General features: G+C 37.9%; 2 protein-coding genes and 1 pseudogene across 3 annotated transcripts; all 3 read left to right on the top strand.

The window, feature by feature from the left end:
* Positions 1 to 1165: 1165 nt before the first annotated feature.
* On the top strand, positions 1166 to 10085 carry LOC111780074 (protein SMG7-like). Of its 2 annotated transcripts, XM_023660350.1 has the most exons (8): positions 1166 to 1341; positions 2793 to 2907; positions 3149 to 3748; positions 3884 to 4006; positions 6637 to 6860; positions 6968 to 8918; positions 9024 to 9153; positions 9445 to 10085. In XM_023660350.1, exons 2-6 carry the CDS (start codon positions 2845 to 2847, stop codon positions 8895 to 8897), a joined length of 2940 nt encoding a protein of 979 aa, XP_023516118.1. In that variant the 5' UTR covers positions 1166 to 1341; positions 2793 to 2844; the 3' UTR covers positions 8898 to 8918; positions 9024 to 9153; positions 9445 to 10085. The 2 variants fall into 2 exon arrangements, with proteins under 2 accessions (XP_023516118.1, XP_023516119.1); XM_023660351.1 differs by lacking the exons at positions 1166 to 1341; positions 2793 to 2907; positions 3149 to 3748; positions 3884 to 4006 and adding exons at positions 4863 to 5005; positions 5247 to 5846; positions 5982 to 6104.
* Positions 10086 to 14007: 3922 nt separating this feature from the next.
* On the top strand, positions 14008 to 16150 carry LOC111780076 (non-specific phospholipase C2-like). Its single transcript, XM_023660353.1, has 4 exons — positions 14008 to 14516; positions 14646 to 15247; positions 15380 to 15559; positions 15672 to 16150. The coding sequence occupies exons 1-4, from the start codon at positions 14023 to 14025 to the stop codon at positions 15980 to 15982; spliced, it is 1587 nt and encodes a 528-aa protein (XP_023516121.1). The 5' UTR covers positions 14008 to 14022; the 3' UTR covers positions 15983 to 16150.
* Positions 16151 to 16853: 703 nt separating this feature from the next.
* The window catches only part of LOC111780370, a 6585-nt pseudogene continuing 4169 nt past the window's right edge, over positions 16854 to 19269 (top strand).

Genomic DNA, 19269 nt, shown 5'->3' with positions numbered 1-19269 from the left:
CCTCAAATTTATCTGGTTTTGCTTGAAACGTCAGCAAGAGTACACTTTAGATAGAAAATGACAAACATTCTTTAATTTTTTAATTTTTTATTTAATTATAACTTCAAACTTCGTTGGAGATTTGAACTTATTTCTCTTAATGATTTAGAGGGTATTTATGATCTGGCTAATTAAGTTGCGCTTTAATTGCAATAAACTCCGGTTTATACTCAATCTTAATTATTGTATACACTCATGCCATAGTGATTATTATCAGGTTAAAAAGGCCACTTTTTATGAAAGAAGTGTTAGAAGACGTTTTGAGTAGTCGAGTCATGCATAAACGAACAACGTTCATATTTGGAGTTTGTGTTTATGTAATAAATAAATATCGAAATAATAAAAGCTTATTTATGCTAAGTTATTACAAGAAAAGTAGAATTTATTTAAAAAACTAATTTAATTAAATTAAAAAAAAAATTATAATTTTCAAACATATATATCTTTACATAAATGAAAGGGAAATTCCTTTTGATCTCCTAAATGAATAAAGATTACATAAGCAATTATGTCACATATACCAATACTTTGCTTCATTGGATGTGAATATATAATTAAATAAAGCATAATTTAAGTGCTCAAAGTTACCCACAAATAAAGGAAGATTCTAATCTATAAAGTTTGTTAATTTTGTTAAACAAATTGGAAAAAAAAAATAAAATAAAATAGAAGGAAGATTAAATCTATAAGATTTCTAAATTTGTTAAAAAGATATTAATTTTGTATTAAAATAAAATATTAAAATCTTAACAAAATAAAAATCCAAAGTTATTATAATAATAATAAATAAATAAAAAACAATCTTAAATAAATAAATCATATATGATATCATTAAATTTACTAGAATGTTTTCTTTTCAATTATTTTCAACTTATTTTTTGTCCTCGTTTATAAAAGTATTTTCTTTTAAAATGTTACGAGATTCAATCATACGTTAAGAATGTTTATAAAGTTTCATTTTCATACGGCTAATTTGTTGATGGTATCACGAACAAAAAAATTAAAAAAAAAAATCTAAAAAGAAATGGGGGAGAAAAACGGCGTCGTTGGAGGGGAGGTAGCTGGTTGAAGAAAAATAGGTGGTGACGGCAAACAAAGAAAACGACGAAATCACATTGAAAAAGAAGAGAGAATGAAAACACACAGAGAAAAGGGAAAGAAGGAAAATTGGTAAAATCCCCAAAAACCAAAACCAAAACCAAATCTCATCCTCTTCAAACCAACCCCCTTTCTCCTCCTCTCTTCCAATCCTAAATCCTCCATTCGCTTCTTCTTCCTCCTGGATCCGATCGCGCCCCTCAGGTACTCTTCAAATTCTTTACAATGCTGTTTTCCTTTTGTTTTTCTTGATTTCCGCCCTTTTCTTTTGCCGGGTTTTCTTTTGTCTTTTGGAGCTGATTGATTCTCATCGCGGAATTGTTTTGTGGGTTTGCTAGATCTGGGTTTGTTTTCCCTTTTCCTCGTTTTCCCATTTGTTTTTTTCGCGTCTTTGTTTTGTTTGACTTTTTTTTTTTCCTTCTTTTGTCGTGCTCCCGAAGTCGAGGTTTCTTTGGGTGGTTGGGGTTGATGGATGTTTTCTGGGTTTTTATTTTCGTTTTCTTTTAGGCTCTTGGAATTGAAATCTGATTTGAGTCAAGCTGGAATTTGGAGGTCTACACGGCGCGATTTTACGTATTGTCTCATGATTTTTTGATGGGGAAAGTTTTACGTTGTTTGGGAATTCTAATTGGGTTTCTTTAGGGGCGTATGAATTTCTTTTTTGGTGTAGACGACTATCGGTCACTCAATCTTCTCGTTCCGGGGAATGGGAATTGAATATTTGGGTCTGTTAGGGTTTAGACCAATTGAATTTTGCATGGGTCTGCAAGGGTTTTGAATCTCAATTTCGATTCAACTCTCTATTTTGTGCATTTGCTTGGATTGATCGTGTTGTGTTTCGTTCACACCGTGGCTTTGTGGCTTCTCTTTGGAAGCAAGCCTTTGATTTTCTTTTGAGCGTGTTAATAATAATTCCATGTAAAGGTGTAATTCTTTTTTAAATTTTGGAAAGTTGTGGATGAAAGATTTGTCGGATCATGTTTTTTTCTTCTGTAATTTTAGAGATAAGATTCTAGTAGTTCAATAACTTCAAGGTTCTTACCAAGTTGTTCATAAATATGGATGAATCTTCAAGTATACTGATGACTACATGTTCATTGTCGAATGCCTCTTGAAGAATGTCTTGATGGGCTTTGGAAATTTATATAGGAATAGTAGGTATAGGTTGACTGGCCATATTGAGGGTTAATTAAGTTGTTCATAATAGGTTGAGTGGCTTTTGTGATCTTCATATTATTCTTAATGCGCAGAATATTAATTTGGCTAAATTTCTATTTTCTTTTACTTGACACACAATTGTATTTCAGGTCTCTCTTGGCAATTTTTGACTTCGTTTTGTCATGATTTAGCTTTTGGAGATTTTTGATCCTTCATACATTCGCTAATGAGTAGTTGACTTTGAAAACGGTGCATTTTAAATTATTTGAAAGTCTGTAAGAACTTAGGATGGGTGGTAACATTAGTTTTGAGCTCTTGTTTCTTCTCAAAAAGCATTAGGTTTGAGTATATATTTTGTTTACGGTCACTAGTTATTATTTGATTTGTCTACAAAGCTTATAATTTGTTGTAGATGGCCGTATGTCTTTGCTTCACTATTTTCTTTTTCTATGTATTTCTGTTGTTTAAAATGCTAATGGGTTATGAATTACATGCAGGTATCTGTGGTTTGAAGAATTTGGATATGATTGATGGAAGATAAACATACAGATGGCTAAAATGTCTGCTTCTGCTTCTTCATCGTGGGAGCGTGCTCAACGCCTTTATGAAAAAGTAGTCCTTCTCTCTCATTTTGAAACCTTTTTTTGGTTTTAGTTTCTAATTTAGTTAGCATAAAATGTGGCTCATGATTTAAGCGTTATTAAAGGTAAACCAAACTTTGGTAGTCTGGAGGTCCGATTAAGATCAATTTTGTGCATTTAAGACTTGGATGCTATGGTTTCTTATAGAATATGTGATGTGCGTTTTTTTTCTTCTAAATTTGTCAATAATTTTGGTGTCTATCTCTTTACAGAATATTGAGCTGGAGAATCGACGTAGAAGGTCCGCTCAGGCTCGAATTCCTTCCGATCCCAATGCATGGCAACAAATACGTGAAAATTACGAAGCAATAATCCTTGAGGATTATGCCTTTTCTGAACAGCACAATATTGAATATGCTCTTTGGCAATTGCATTACAAGCGAATTGAGGAGTTGAGGGCACATTTCAGTGCTGCTTTAACTTCTGCTGGTTCTAACAATTCTCAAGCCGTGCCTACAAGGCCTGACAGAGTTTCTAAGATAAGATTGCAGTTCAAAACATTTCTTTCTGAAGCTACTGGATTTTACCATGATTTAATATTGAAAATCAGAGCAAAATATGGGCTCCCTTTGGGTTCTTTCTTGGAGGATGCAGACAACCGTATGGCTACAGATAAAGATGGAAAGAAGTTTGCTGACATGAAGAAAGGTCTCATTTCTTGTCATCGTTGTTTGATATACTTGGGTGATCTTGCACGCTACAAAGGCTTATATGGGGAAGGCGATTCCAAAAATCGGGAGTATACTGCAGCTTCAAGTTACTACCTGCAAGCTGCTTCACTTTGGCCATCGAGTGGCAATCCTCATCATCAGGTCTTCATTGAATAATTTGAATATTAATCCTTTATTTTGATTCCTTTATTACTTTTTTTGTTTGCCTTTGAATGTATATTCTTCTCATCTTTATTCTGAGCTTTTCACTTATGTTCAAGCGTTTCCATCTTTCAGCTTGCTATATTAGCATCATACTCAGGAGATGAGTTGGTTGCTGTTTATCGATATTTCCGTAGCCTGGCCGTTGATTCTCCATTTTCTACTGCCAGAGATAATTTGATTGTTGCATTTGAGAAGGTATTTGCCGTTAGTACTCCACTTACTGCAGTCTATCTTTCTGTATTTTCTTTTCTTATCTTTCTCTTGCTCATGACATGGATATAACTTTTAAATGCTACTAGATATTGCACTACTCGAGGCTGACTTTTCAAGTAGAATTACTTATCTGTTTCGATTATGTATATTGTTTAATTCCATATAGACTCTTTCTGCTTCTGAAACTTTATCAACTTCAAATCTTGGTACCATGTTTCCAGCTTTTAGTTTACGCCTNCTTCAAGGTTCTTACCAAGTTGTTCATAAATATGGATGAATCTTCAAGTATACTGATGACTACATGTTCATTGTCGAATGCCTCTTGAAGAATGTCTTGATGGGCTTTGGAAATTTATATAGGAATAGTAGGTATAGGTTGACTGGCCATATTGAGGGTTAATTAAGTTGTTCATAATAGGTTGAGTGGCTTTTGTGATCTTCATATTATTCTTAATGCGCAGAATATTAATTTGGCTAAATTTCTATTTTCTTTTACTTGACACACAATTGTATTTCAGGTCTCTCTTGGCAATTTTTGACTTCGTTTTGTCATGATTTAGCTTTTGGAGATTTTTGATCCTTCATACATTCGCTAATGAGTAGTTGACTTTGAAAACGGTGCATTTTAAATTATTTGAAAGTCTGTAAGAACTTAGGATGGGTGGTAACATTAGTTTTGAGCTCTTGTTTCTTCTCAAAAAGCATTAGGTTTGAGTATATATTTTGTTTACGGTCACTAGTTATTATTTGATTTGTCTACAAAGCTTATAATTTGTTGTAGATGGCCGTATGTCTTTGCTTCACTATTTTCTTTTTCTATGTATTTCTGTTGTTTAAAATGCTAATGGGTTATGAATTACATGCAGGTATCTGTGGTTTGAAGAATTTGGATATGATTGATGGAAGATAAACATACAGATGGCTAAAATGTCTGCTTCTGCTTCTTCATCGTGGGAGCGTGCTCAACGCCTTTATGAAAAAGTAGTCCTTCTCTCTCATTTTGAAACCTTTTTTTGGTTTTAGTTTCTAATTTAGTTAGCATAAAATGTGGCTCATGATTTAAGCGTTATTAAAGGTAAACCAAACTTTGGTAGTCTGGAGGTCCGATTAAGATCAATTTTGTGCATTTAAGACTTGGATGCTATGGTTTCTTATAGAATATGTGATGTGCGTTTTTTTTCTTCTAAATTTGTCAATAATTTTGGTGTCTATCTCTTTACAGAATATTGAGCTGGAGAATCGACGTAGAAGGTCCGCTCAGGCTCGAATTCCTTCCGATCCCAATGCATGGCAACAAATACGTGAAAATTACGAAGCAATAATCCTTGAGGATTATGCCTTTTCTGAACAGCACAATATTGAATATGCTCTTTGGCAATTGCATTACAAGCGAATTGAGGAGTTGAGGGCACATTTCAGTGCTGCTTTAACTTCTGCTGGTTCTAACAATTCTCAAGCCGTGCCTACAAGGCCTGACAGAGTTTCTAAGATAAGATTGCAGTTCAAAACATTTCTTTCTGAAGCTACTGGATTTTACCATGATTTAATATTGAAAATCAGAGCAAAATATGGGCTCCCTTTGGGTTCTTTCTTGGAGGATGCAGACAACCGTATGGCTACAGATAAAGATGGAAAGAAGTTTGCTGACATGAAGAAAGGTCTCATTTCTTGTCATCGTTGTTTGATATACTTGGGTGATCTTGCACGCTACAAAGGCTTATATGGGGAAGGCGATTCCAAAAATCGGGAGTATACTGCAGCTTCAAGTTACTACCTGCAAGCTGCTTCACTTTGGCCATCGAGTGGCAATCCTCATCATCAGGTCTTCATTGAATAATTTGAATATTAATCCTTTATTTTGATTCCTTTATTACTTTTTTTGTTTGCCTTTGAATGTATATTCTTCTCATCTTTATTCTGAGCTTTTCACTTATGTTCAAGCGTTTCCATCTTTCAGCTTGCTATATTAGCATCATACTCAGGAGATGAGTTGGTTGCTGTTTATCGATATTTCCGTAGCCTGGCCGTTGATTCTCCATTTTCTACTGCCAGAGATAATTTGATTGTTGCATTTGAGAAGGTATTTGCCGTTAGTACTCCACTTACTGCAGTCTATCTTTCTGTATTTTCTTTTCTTATCTTTCTCTTGCTCATGACATGGATATAACTTTTAAATGCTACTAGATATTGCACTACTCGAGGCTGACTTTTCAAGTAGAATTACTTATCTGTTTCGATTATGTATATTGTTTAATTCCATATAGACTCTTTCTGCTTCTGAAACTTTATCAACTTCAAATCTTGGTACCATGTTTCCAGCTTTTAGTTTACGCCTCGACAATTACTGTCTATTAACTTCACTGAAGTCTTGAGGTGATATTCCATTGGATTGGCTTATTTTTATTTTTTGTAATTTCTTCATATCGAAATGTCTATGTTTCCTATCAAAAAAATCAATTGCTTGTTTTTTTTTACTGCATCACTCAGATGCAGACAACTGTGTAGCTGTTTAGCAGTCATGTTTTCTTATTACTGGTTCTGGAGTTGGACATTTAATTCAGTATTGATACTGAACTATCAGAGCCATCCTTTGTTTCCTATGTCTTTTGCAGAACCGTCAGAGCCATTCTCAGCTGTTAGGGACTGCTAAAACTTCTGTGGTGAAGGAATCACCTATTCGTTTTAGTGGAAAAGGGCGGAAGGGAGAAGTAAAGCTTGCAACTAAAGATTCTAGTACTGAACCCCCTAAGGAGAGTGCGTTATCTCCACAGGATCCATTTAAATCCTTTTGCATTAGACTTGTTCGTTTAAATGGAATACTTTTCACACGCACAAGGTAATTACTTTGACTATCGACTTGTTTCCTTTTATTTTTTGTGTGCGTGTGTGGTGGGAGGGGGTTACAGATATATATCTCTAAATCTTCTTCTTCTTCTTCTTCAGCCTAGAGACATTTACGGAAGTTCTCTCATTGGTTAATAGTAGTTTCTCCGAACTTTTGTCTTCTGGGCCTGAAGAGGTACTGCTTTTTGGAACGGATGCTGCTGAGAACAGTCTCATCATAGTTAGAATTGTTGCAATTCTTATATTCACGGTTCACAATGTGAATAAAGAAACTGAAGGTCAGACATACTCAGAAATTGTACAACGGGCTGTTTTGATACAGAATGCACATATTGCAGTTTTTGAGTTGATGGGTTCTATTCTAGATAGATGCTCCCAGTTGCGTGATCCTTTGTCAAGTTTTTTTCTGCCTGGCCTTCTAGTTCTTGTTGAATGGTTGGCATGTTGCCCTGAAATTGCAGCAGGTAGTGAAGTGGATGATAAACAGGCGACTGCTAGATCAAAATTTTGGAACCATTGCATCTCTTTCTTCAACAAGCTTTTGTCAAGTGGTTCTGTGTGTTTAGACGATGATGAGGATGAAACTTGCTTTTTTAACCTCAGTAAATATGAAGAGGGTGAAACTGAAAATCGGCTTGCATTATGGGAGGATATTGAATTAAGGGGATTCTTGCCACTTCTTCCTGCGCAGACAATATTGGATTTTTCAAGGAAGCATTCTGGAAGCGACAGCAACAAAGAGAAGGTTGCTCGCATTAGAAGGATTCTGGCTGCAGGGAAGGCTTTAGCAAATGTAGTCAAGATTGATCAAGAACCAATATTTTACAATTCAAAGGTGAAAAGGTTTTGCACTGGTGTCGAACCTCAAGAGCCAAATGATTTTGTCATTCCATCGTCTTCTAGCATGGTTCCTGGTCCAGGGAATGCTATGCAAGAAACTCTAGTAGAGAAAACAAACAATTTGGCAGCTGGTAAGGCAAGTTCGCAGCTAGTTTTGGAAGGGGAAGAGGAGGATGAAGTAATTGTCTTCAAGCCTCTAGTTGCTGAGAAGCGAATTGAAATGGCTGATTCACTGCAGTCGGGTTATGAGGGTTTGCAACTTGGAAAGAGTTCTTCTGGAGGTGATCTGAGATCCTATGGTGGCGTGAAAATCTCTTCCGATGATGTTTACCAGTCAAATGGTTTTGAGTCAAGTTATCAAGCACCTGTTACTGCTGCTAATATTAACACTCTCCATTGGCAAACAATTCAGGCAAATGCTTCTCAATGGCCACAAGAACAGAAAACTGGTCTTGTTGACAGCTTACAAAGTTTGAGGTTATTTGAAAATGGGCATGGGATGAAATCTGATCTTCAGAATGGTATAAGCATGTTTAATCCTGCAGCTCACTCGATGCCTATCAATCAAGCTTTCAGCGTAAATAACGATGTTTTTTACGGTGACAAAAAGCCCATAGGAGCTCTTGTACAATCTAGGAATGATGTCCCTGCCTCGTTTGGAGGCCTTATTGACCCAATGACTACGAGTGTATTTTCTAGTCTTCAATTAGGGTTGAGAAAAAACCCAGTTGGTCGACCGGTTAGGCATCTTGGCCCTCCTCCTGGATTCAACCATGTTCCAACGAAGCACGCTAATGAATCCCTTCCTGGGTCAGAGTTTAGAAGCGAGAATCAGATCATGGATGATTATAGCTGGTTGGATGGACATCAGCTGCCCTCTTCTACAAAAGGCTCTGCTAATGCCGTGCATCTCACATCTCATATGAACGCTCAGCAAATCGGTGGCAGTAATGTGTTGAGTGGGACAATCAACTTTCCTTTTCCTGGAAAACAGGTTCCGAATGTGCAGTCCCCAATAGGAAAACAGAACGGCTGGCCTGACTTTCAGGTGCTTGAGCAACTAAAACAACACAATGAACAACATCTCCAACCACATCAACAGCTTGTGAATGGTGGTAGCCAACTCTTTACTTCTCTGCCTGAGCAATATCCAGGGCAGTCTATATGGACAGGTCGTTACTTCATGTGATGTCGTATGAGAGTATAGATGGTATGCCACTCTTCTACTCTGAACTGTTGAATTGTGATTATATTTAAATGATTAATTATTAAAAAGATTTCAGTCTTATCTTAACTTATTTCCTTGATTCTTGAGGTCCTCGGGAATGATAATGGTGATTGTACCGCATCCTGGTGCGAAATTGAACTCCACCTTAGCTGCTTGTTGAAAAATTTATCGGAGCATTTCTGGCCTTGGATTTAAGCAGGCACTTGCTACCATACAGGTACAACACGACCTATATTCATTTTGTAGTTGATATACATCTCTGGTAGCTTGCTCACTTCCTAAATCTAATTGTGATCACCTTCTGTTTCAAGATTTTTATTTTAGTCCTGTTTAGTTTGTTTTTGTATTATTGGAGTCCGTTTTTCTCGGATTTGCGGTTTTCCTTCATTGTGGCGCTTATTTTTCTAGGATTTTACTCGATGAAAGCTCGATTTCTTGCCAAAAAAAGAAAACTTAGGTGGTTATATGTGAGATGATTTTACACATTCTCTGCCTTGTGTTGATGTAGCAAATTGGCCGAGCTCTCCAGCAAAAGGAGGAAGAGAAAATTGAAAACGTTGTTCGAAGAGCTGTTCGTATGGGAAGTAAATGCCTTGTCACGTTGTTCGATGAGTGTTCTTAAGTTGATCGGGTTTTGGGGGATTGGTGGGATAAGATGGTGTACTCAGTAATAAGGTACTTACTTAACTGTGGAGTCTAGCTGTGAGAAATGGTTTTAGTATGATCATCCAAAGGCAGGTGACATAATAATATTGTGCTGCTTGGCCACTTGTGCCTGTTCTGAAGACTACATACACTCTTTGATCTGTGCCTCTGATGATGATGATGATGGTGGTGGTGGTGGTGGTGGGTTTCAAAATCATCATCATATGTTTGGTTTGGTTTGGTTTGGATGATATTAATCATCACCCTATCAGTTGTGAAAGGGCGGTTGGTTATTATGCTGTGCACTGTTTTGTTAAGAGTGGGGAGCTGGATGGAGTCTTTAGGAATTTTCTAAGTCTTGAATTGAATGTTGTCGAGGTCGAGGTCGAGGTCGAGTCGGGCTTTCTTCTTCTTCTAGTATGGAAATAATTTGTGAAATGTATGCGTCGGACGTGTTTGCTTGTACTGTACTTTTCTGGTTTATCCAAACACCTTTTGTCTCCATGTTTTAGTAGCTTAGATTGGTTTGGTTCCATTGTATTGTGATGTTGGTGCCTATGGCTGATCTAAGACCCCCCCCACATACCTTCTCATCATCATAGCCAAACGAGTATGAGATGCCAAGGATGAAGCTTCTTGCTCCTCGCCCTTTTAATAGGGTGGCAATCCGCATGTATCTCAAAGTGACGTCTATTTTCTGGTGATAGGTATACTCGAGAGAAATGGGTGAAATCTCTTTTTCTATGGTCGAAAAGACATGAAGCCCGGAGACGAGTAAAAAAATCCAATAAATTGACTTATTATACTACTATAAAACTAAAAATACTAATATCATGTGAAATTTTGTTTCTCGAGAATTTCTGTTTATCGGGCCAATTTTGAACCTATCTTTATCTACTATCTTGTATGTGGGTAGGTCGAGGTTCATTCCATTTAGATGTGAATTTGTTTCCTGTAGGGGTGTACATTTGACCCGAAAACTTGAAAACCCGACCCAATCCAACTTGAGTTAATCCGCAAACTTATTTGGGTTGGGTTGAGTTCAAATATACGAAAACTTTATAGATTAGGTTGGTTCATGGGTTTCCTAAAACTAGATTGAGTTGAATGGAACTAACCCAACTTTTTTTATCATGTTATTTTATTTAATTTCATAATTATCTTTTATTATTATTATTATTTATTCTCCAACCCTCTTAAAAGTAATTTTTAGCTATTTAAAAGGTTAAAATATATATTGATAAATTATTTGAAAATAAATATATCTATATATTTTAAGAATTACCATTTCATTTTTATTCAAAATTGGGTTAAATTATTTAACCAGAGTTGAGTTATTTAATTTCAAAATGTTAACCTTAAATAGAAAAATAAAACAATTAATGAAAATAAATTATGGAAGATTTATACTAACCATATTTAAGCCCTAAATTGGGTTTAGAAAATACAGAAAAATGATAATTGGTATTTACTTTAAAATGACGTCAAAAAGCATACAGTAACAAATCTGAGTCGGTCAAAGATTTTAAAAGTTGGAGCCATTATAATAAATAAATTATATCATAAATAAATTAAGAAACTTCCATATATTATAATTAATAATTTTTGTTGTATAAGATGGAAGTCACCATTTTGATTACGCCTAACATTATTAATAGGTAATGTTAGGTATTTAAATTGTCTACCATGTGCATTGTATTTTCGAGAATTTTTTGGGGAACTTTCGAGTTAACTGAGTTGATGACTAGAGCCACTCGAATAGAATTCATAATCCAACCGAGCTTAACCCTCTATTTTTTAGATTAGGCTGAGTTGAGTTGTTGGATTGTATTTTGAATTTTTTTTATTAAAGATAATTTTAATTGTCCACCATCCACGTTACATTAATAACTAAAATCTAATAAATCCACCTCCTTCGGGACCCAGCGTCCTCGCTTGAGTTGCTGGAGTTCTTTCCTTTCTCCAATCGATGTGGGACCCTCGCTAAATCCACGCTGGAGCTCTTTCTTTTCTCCAATCGATGTGGGATTCTCGCCAAATCCACCCCCCTTTGGGGCTAGCGTCCTTATTGTCGGACGCTGGCACTCTTTCCTTTCTCCAATCGATGTGGGACCCTCGCCAAATCCACCCCCCTTTGGGGCCAGCATCCTTACTAGCACACCGTCTCTCGTATCTATCCCTTTGAGGAACAACCTCATCGCTAACACATAGGCCGGTGTCTAGCTCTGATACCATTTGTAACGACCCAGGCCCATCGCTCGCAAATATTCTCCTCTTTGGGCTTTCCCTTTCGGGTTTCCCCTCAACGCTTTAAAACGTGCCTACTAGGGGAAGGTTTCCACATCCCTATAAATGGTGTTTTGTTCTCCTCTCCAACCAATGTGAGACATCACAAACGCAAGTATTTTTTATATTCATAATAATCTTAAAAATAAAGTAGGGTAGGGTTGAGTTGTAATTCTATTTTCAGGTTGGTCTCCGTATTTTTTATATTCATAATAATTTAAAAGTAAGGTAGGGTAGGGTTGAGTTGTAATTCTATTTTCAAGTTGGTCTGGTTGACCCGATAAAAAATGTCAACCAGCGAATTGACTCAAATTTATTATTTTTTTCAAAAAATTCAACCCCACCCAAATTGAATAGTCCCCGTTGATCTAGTTGTTTGGTCATATGAATACTCTCAACAAATATTATACATAAAATGAATATAATACGATTTTTTAATAAAAAAACATTAAATGAACCATAGTCCTTTTATTTATTTATTTATTTATTATTATTATTATTATTTTGAATTTGATAAAAAAAAAATATATATATATATATATATATATATATAAAAGTAACGTCCAAATTAAATTTATTATTTTTTTATTGGGTCAATTGAAATCTAGTCAACATCCTTAATTTTAAAGCTTTAATAATAAATATAAAAGTAAAGTTATAAATAAAAAGTAAATTAAATTTACCATATTTAAACCTACTAAATTTGAGTTTACAAAATATAGAAAGGTTATAATGGGCATTTAACATATGGGAAGAATCCTAACTTTGTTACAACATATTACCATATATGCAATTAAAAAAAATAAAAAGAAAAAAAAATTATAAAATATAAATATTTTGCATGAATTAAATTTAATTTTTAGTTTTAAAGGTAAGTTTTTTACATTTTTATTTTATTTACTTTATCGAGCATTTGTGCTTTTTTATCGAGCATATTGACGGGCTCACATTGTATCATAATAGTTGGCCTAGGACTGGAGACAGTCCCCCTCACGTTGATAATTAGGGCACTATACACGAATTTTTTCAATCTAAATACCGGAAAATCGGGATCACTATGTTGTTATTTTAGATATGATTGAGATTCAGCCGGTTCATAATAAATTTTGGGAATGTTTTATTTTGCATTTTGTGTTTCCAATGGTTTTAAAGGAGCACCCCATGATGAAAGTCAATTTTTAGTAACGGTTTTGGTCAGTCTAGGTTTAAAAAGTCGGGTTGTTACAATAAAACCTTATATTAGTCCCCACATCGTAACCCGATAGTACAAACTACAGTGATACAATGTGGACCCGAACAATCAATACAGTTCACTACTAAATAATACATAATACACAGTGACAACACATTCCTACTTTTACATAGTAATCTTACATAACATACTATAACAATTCATTCCGGGTTAAGACGAGATTAAACAAAAAAAACTTAGCCCTACATAGCAGTCCACATATCAGGCTATTATATCTCATCCTCGAGCTCTAGAACCTATATAGCAATTAACATATCATGCTCTGCTTTTCTTTTCGTTCTTATCCATCATAATTAATATTCAAGTCAAAGCTTAAAGAATCTTCTCCGCTACTTACCTTAAACGACGTAAAAATATCAAATTCCTTTTCCTTTTTAGCCCTGAAAAACCGAGTCATCCTTAAAGTAAAACCTACCTTAAACAATAAAGTAACCCGAAAAAACCAAATAGTGTTTACTCATAGAAAGTAATTTAAGTCAAGTACGTATCGTAGGGATTTCAAATTCTAAATTCTGATATAAATCTTAAGCACAAAGTATTACAGATTAATTGATATTTTTATTATAACGTAAGAATAATGACTATATGTAAAAAAAAAAAAAATATATTAATAAAATATTATACGATTTAAAACTAATCGTAATAATATTTTAAAGTATTTTAAAAAGTTGAGTAAAAATTTCAATAGTATTTTTTATAATTTAACCTATATTTACTTTTTTAGGGTTTAAGTATCAAACTATATGACAACAATAGTGATAAATCATCCATTTGGGGCAGTAAAAAACAGAATTGGAGTGACACTTACAAATTGGCCCACACAGCCATCTGTTCTGTTCTGTATATAAGACACCAACATTCAATCTCCATGTCGCCATTGATCCATTCCCTTTCTCTCAGTAGATGGGAAGAACTGTTCCCACCGCTTCAATGGCTGCCAAATCCACTCCCTTCTTCCTCTTCCTCCTCCTATTGGCCTTCCACACTCCCCTCCTCCATGCCTCGCCCATCAAGACTATTGTCGTTCTCGTCATGGAGAATCGCTCCTTCGATCACATGCTCGGCTGGATGAAGAAACTCAACCCTGAAATCAATGGGGTCGATGGCTCTGAATCCAACTTCCTCAACGCCGCTGATCCGAAATCCAAACAGTTCTTCTTCAAGGACCAGGCTCACTATGTTGACCCTGACCCTGGCCACTCCTTTCAAGCCATTCGAGAGCAGATTTTCGGCTCCAATGACACCTCTGCAAATCCCCCGCCCATGAACGGTTTCGCTCAGCAGGCTTTCTCCATGGATAATACCTCCGCTATGTCTGCCGATGTGATGAATGGATTTCAGCCCGATAAGGTGGCCGTCTATGAAGCTCTCGTCTCCGAATTTGCGGTGTTCGACAGGTGATTTTGTTGTAATTTCTTTTTAGGTTGTAGATTGGTAGTTCTCTGTTTTCAATTTGAAGGATTTGGAAATTTTGGTTATCAGTTGATTAGTTTGATTATAAACCAAAATTGGAATGTATTTTATAGGTGGTTCGCGTCTGTACCGGCCTCGACGCAGCCGAATCGGCTCTACGTTCACTCAGGAACCTCTGCTGGAGCCACCAGCAATGTTGCATCACTCCTTGCCAAAGGCTATCCACAACGAACCATTTTCGAGAATGTCTATGATGCCGGATTGTCCTTCGGAATCTACTACCAGAACGTTCCATCCACGATGTTCTACCGGAATCTACGGAAACTGAAATACTTGAACAAATTTCACCTGTTTGGTCAGTTCAAGCGGGACGCAAGTCAGGGGAAATTGCCGAACTACGTGGTGTTGGAGCCACGGTACTTTGATCTGCCGCTAGAGCCGGGGAACGATGATCATCCATCGCACGATGTGTACCAAGGACAGATGTTTGTGAAGGAGGTTTACGAGACGCTTAGAGCATCGCCGCAGTGGAATGAAACTCTATTCATCATTACCTACGATGAGCACGGCGGGTACTACGACCACGTTCCGACGCCGGTCAACGTCCCTAGCCCCGACGGAATCGTCGGACAGGAGCCATTTCTTTTCAATTTTGATCGGCTTGGAGTTCGAGTTCCTACCATCATGATCTCGCCGTGGATAGAGAAGGGCATCGGTACGTATCCTTTCCTCTACTTTCACCTCTTTATTAGTTAATTTTGTCATTTTTTGTTCATAATTTATAACAACAAAATAGAAGGAATTTTAAAAACATTTAATCAATCATGTTTTAATGATGGTGATGCAGTTGTTCATGGCCCTAATGGATCACCCTCTCCATCATCTGAGTATGAACACTCCTCCATTCCCGCCACCGTCAAGAACATTTTCAACCTCCCATCTCCCTTCCTCACCAAGAGGGACGAGTGGGCCGGATCGTTTGAGTCCATCGTTCAAAAACTAACCTCCCCAAGATCCGACTGTCCCGGTGAGTCCAAAACATCAACCTTACTACGAACCAAACAAACGTATCATTTTTTTACGTTAGATAGATGATGATCTATTTGAACTTACAAATCTATCTATCAATTTCGATATAGAACAACTTCCAACACCGGTGAAAATCAGGGATAGCCCTGCAAACGAATCAGCCAAGCTTACGGAGTTTCAGCAGGAGCTCATGCAGTTGGCTGCAGTTTTGAAAGGAGAGCATATCCTGAGTAGTTACTCAGAGACCTTTGGAAAGGATATGACGGTGAAGGAAGGTAGGGAGTATATAAGGGAGGCCGTAAAGAGATTCTTTGAGGCTGGGCGTTTAGCTAAGGAAATGGGAGTTGATGAAGACCAAATTGTCCAAATGAAACCATCTCTTTCTACGAGATCCTCATCAACACCTACACAATTGCCTTAATAATAGATGTCAAAAATGATACAAAAAGAACTAGAGAACATTGAAAATAAAACTCGAAGTAAAAGAATAGTCGTGTAAAGACACAGTCATGTAACTCTTTACGACGTGTTTGTCTCATAGTAAAAGTTCATGTATTTTAGAAATGAGAAAGTGAGGTTATGTTTCGTATGTGAATTCACTCAACTTACAATATAGATTATTATACATAAATGATTTTCNGCCATTTTATTAGAATACTATGTCGGGCCTACCAGGAAGTCGCATATTGACCTCTAATAGTGAACTATCTAGACTCACGGGTTCACATTGTATCAAAGTAGTTGGCTCAAGAATGAAGTTAGTCCACCTCATGTTGACCTCTAATAGTGATCTGTCTAGACTCACGGTTCACATTATATCATAGTAGTTGGCTCAAGAATGAGGTCAGTACACCTCATGTTTATGATTAGGATACTATGTATGCATCCTACCAACCTAGTAATCTAAGTAAAGTCAATAGTGCAATCGGGGACGTGATGAGGAATACTGTTGGCTGTGTCATGGGTTTCATTTCTGGAGACGTGTTGCTTTAGTTGTAAAACGGTGTTATAAGCAAACTACAAACAAACTCGGTTTTATTTCGCTTTAAAATGTTATTGTTTTTATTTAGATATAAAATCTCTTTTCAAATTTGAAAATGACGGAAGTCTGTAAGCCTGTTTTCAGCAACAACCCTAGTCCCGATCCTCTAATAGTCCCGACATAGTAATCTGATGATATGGACACGAGTGACGAACACTGCCATCTGTTCCATTTATAAGGAACGCAAACATTCAATCTTCATTTCAATTCTGTGTCTCTGCAGATGGGAAGAACTATTCCCTCTGCTTCAATGGCGGTCAAATTCACTGCCTTCTTCCTTCTCCTATTGGCCTTCTACACTCTCCTCCTTCATGGCTCTCCCATCAAGACCATTGTCCTTCTCGTCCTGGAGAATCTCTCCTTCGATCACATGCTCGGCTGGATGAAGAAAATCAACCCTAAAATCAATGGCGTCGATGACACTGAATCCAACTTCCTCAATGCCACTGATCCGAAATCGAAACAGTTCTTCTTCAAGGACCGGCTCACTATGTCGACCCCAACCCTGGCCACTCCTTCCAAGCCATTCTAGAGCAGATTTTCGTCTCCGATAACACCTCCGCTAATCCCCCGCCAATGAACGGATTCGCTCAGCAGGCATTCTCCATGGACAACACCGCCGCCATGCCTACAGATGTAATGAATGGATTTCAACCCGATTTGGTCACCGTCTACCAGACTCTTGTTAGATAAAACCTTTGTTTTTTCCTTATTTAGATTCACACGCTTACATTTAATTTACCTTTGACCAACCTTTGTTTTTTCCTTATTTAGATTCACACGCGTACATTTAATTTACCTTCGACCAACCTTTGTTTTTTCATTATTTAGATTCACACGCTTACATTTAATTTACCTTTGACCATTTGACAAACACGTCTAATGGATTAGCGAATTCTTAGACGTCAATTTTGCACAGATTCAATTGGCCACTCTCCACCCATTTCTAGGATAGGTTGTATTTAAATAGGAAATCTGTTTACAAGATTTCACAACCGGATTTTGAAGAGCAGTCAGACTGAATTGGCCACTCTCCACCCATTTTTAGGATAGGTTGTATTTAAATAGGAAATCTGTTTACAAGATTTCACAACCGGATTTTGAAGAGCAGTCAGACTGAATTGGCCACTCTCCACCCATTTTTAGGATAGGTTGTATTTAAATAGGAAATCTGTTTACAAGATTTCACAACCGGATTTTGAAGAGCAGTCAAACTTTCAGTCCTTCTCTCTCTTATCTTACGCATTTTATCTTTCTTCCAACAACCTCCTATCGACAATCGGTGATTTCCCTGGCCGATTATCGAAATCCAACAAGTGGCATCAGAGCCTCGTTGAAGCGATCGGTAGTATACCATCACAGAAGAGCCAACCTATCAACAATCAAGTTGAATAGCTCAAGTGGTCAGAGTGTCGACCTAACAACACACAGGTCTCAGGTTCGAGTAGAAGAAAATGCAAAGGGCGAAAATAAGCACATCGTGGGGTCCATCCCGAGCAAACTCGCTCACTCCTCCACGCCGCCGTCAAGTGCCGGCATCTCCATCACCACACCACTAAGAGGCCGACGTCGTGATGACGGACGTCGAGGTGTCGTTGAGCGAGTGATCAGGGAGACAACGACCGCCGTCGTTCAGTACCCGATGTTGACAAGGTCCAACTACAACGAGTGGGCCTTGTTGATGCGCGTCAACCTACAGGCGCATGGGTTATGGCACGCTGTCGAGCTAGAGGAAGGAGAAACAATCGAGTACCGGGAGGATCGGCTGGCGTTCGCCGCCATATTACGATCTGTGCCCCCAGAGATGTTGGCATCTCTCTCCGCCAAGCGTACCGCGCAATCGGCCTGGGAAGGAATTAAATCCCGTCGGGTCGGTGTACAGCGAGTGCGGGAATCCAACATTGAGCAGCTGCGGAAGGAGCTCTCGGAGATCCGCTTTAAGGACGGCGAATCGCGAGTGATCAGGGAGACAACGACCGCCGTCGTTCAGTACCCGATGTTGACAAGGTCCAACTACAACGAGTGGGCCTTGTTGATGCGCGTCAACCTACAGGCGCATGGGTTATGGCACGCTGTCGAGCTAGAGGAAGGAGAAACAATCGAGTACCGGGAGGATCGGCTGGCGTTCGCCGCCATATTACGATCTGTGCCCCCAGAGATGTTGGCATCTCTCTCCACCAAGCGCACCGCGCAATCGGCCTGGGAAGGAATTAAATCCCGTCGGGTCGGTGTACAGCGAGTGCGGGAATCCAACATTGAGCAGCTGCGGAAGGAGCTCTCGGAGATCCGCTTTAAGGACGGCGAATCCGTCGATGATTTTTCAATGCGAATCACGGGGCTCGCCAACAGCATCACCACACTCGGTGGCAGCATCAACGAGACAGAAATCGTGAAGAAGATGCTGCAGGTCGTCCCCGATCACCTCGAGCAAGTTGCAATTTCAATCGAGACATTGCTTGACGTGAATGACCTAACGGTGGAAGAGGTGACCGGAAGACTGCGTAACGTCGAGCAGCGGAAGAAAAATACCATTTCAGCTGTCGACAAGGAGGGTCGTCTACTCCTCACTGAGGAGGAATGGCTTGCACGCCTAAAGCTCCGTGACGACACCGGCGAGAGCAATGGGCCCTCCAGCCGCAAAGGCGGTAAGAAGCCGTGGAAATCTC

Source organism: Cucurbita pepo, chromosome LG18 (assembly GCF_002806865.2).
Source record: "Cucurbita pepo subsp. pepo cultivar mu-cu-16 chromosome LG18, ASM280686v2, whole genome shotgun sequence".
In the NCBI taxonomy this organism is placed as follows: Eukaryota; Viridiplantae; Streptophyta; class Magnoliopsida; order Cucurbitales; family Cucurbitaceae; genus Cucurbita; species Cucurbita pepo.
This window is presented reverse-complemented; position numbering and strand designations above follow the sequence as displayed.

Excerpts from the sequence above, each read along its gene's own strand:
- LOC111780074 (XM_023660350.1), top strand. The coding sequence starts at position 2,845 with ATGGCTAAAATGTCTGCTTCTGCTTCTTCATCGTGGGAGCGTGCTCAA. Across the intron at positions 3,749-3,883 it reads GTGGCAATCCTCATCATCAG|CTTGCTATATTAGCATCATA; the intron begins GTCTTCATTGAA and ends TCCATCTTTCAG. Across the intron at positions 4,007-6,636 it reads TGATTGTTGCATTTGAGAAG|AACCGTCAGAGCCATTCTCA; the intron begins GTATTTGCCGTT and ends TGTCTTTTGCAG.
- LOC111780076 (XM_023660353.1), top strand. The coding sequence starts at position 14,023 with ATGGGAAGAACTGTTCCCACCGCTTCAATGGCTGCCAAATCCACTCCC. Across the intron at positions 15,248-15,379 it reads GTGGATAGAGAAGGGCATCG|TTGTTCATGGCCCTAATGGA; the intron begins GTACGTATCCTT and ends ATGGTGATGCAG. Across the intron at positions 15,560-15,671 it reads CCCAAGATCCGACTGTCCCG|AACAACTTCCAACACCGGTG; the intron begins GTGAGTCCAAAA and ends ATTTCGATATAG.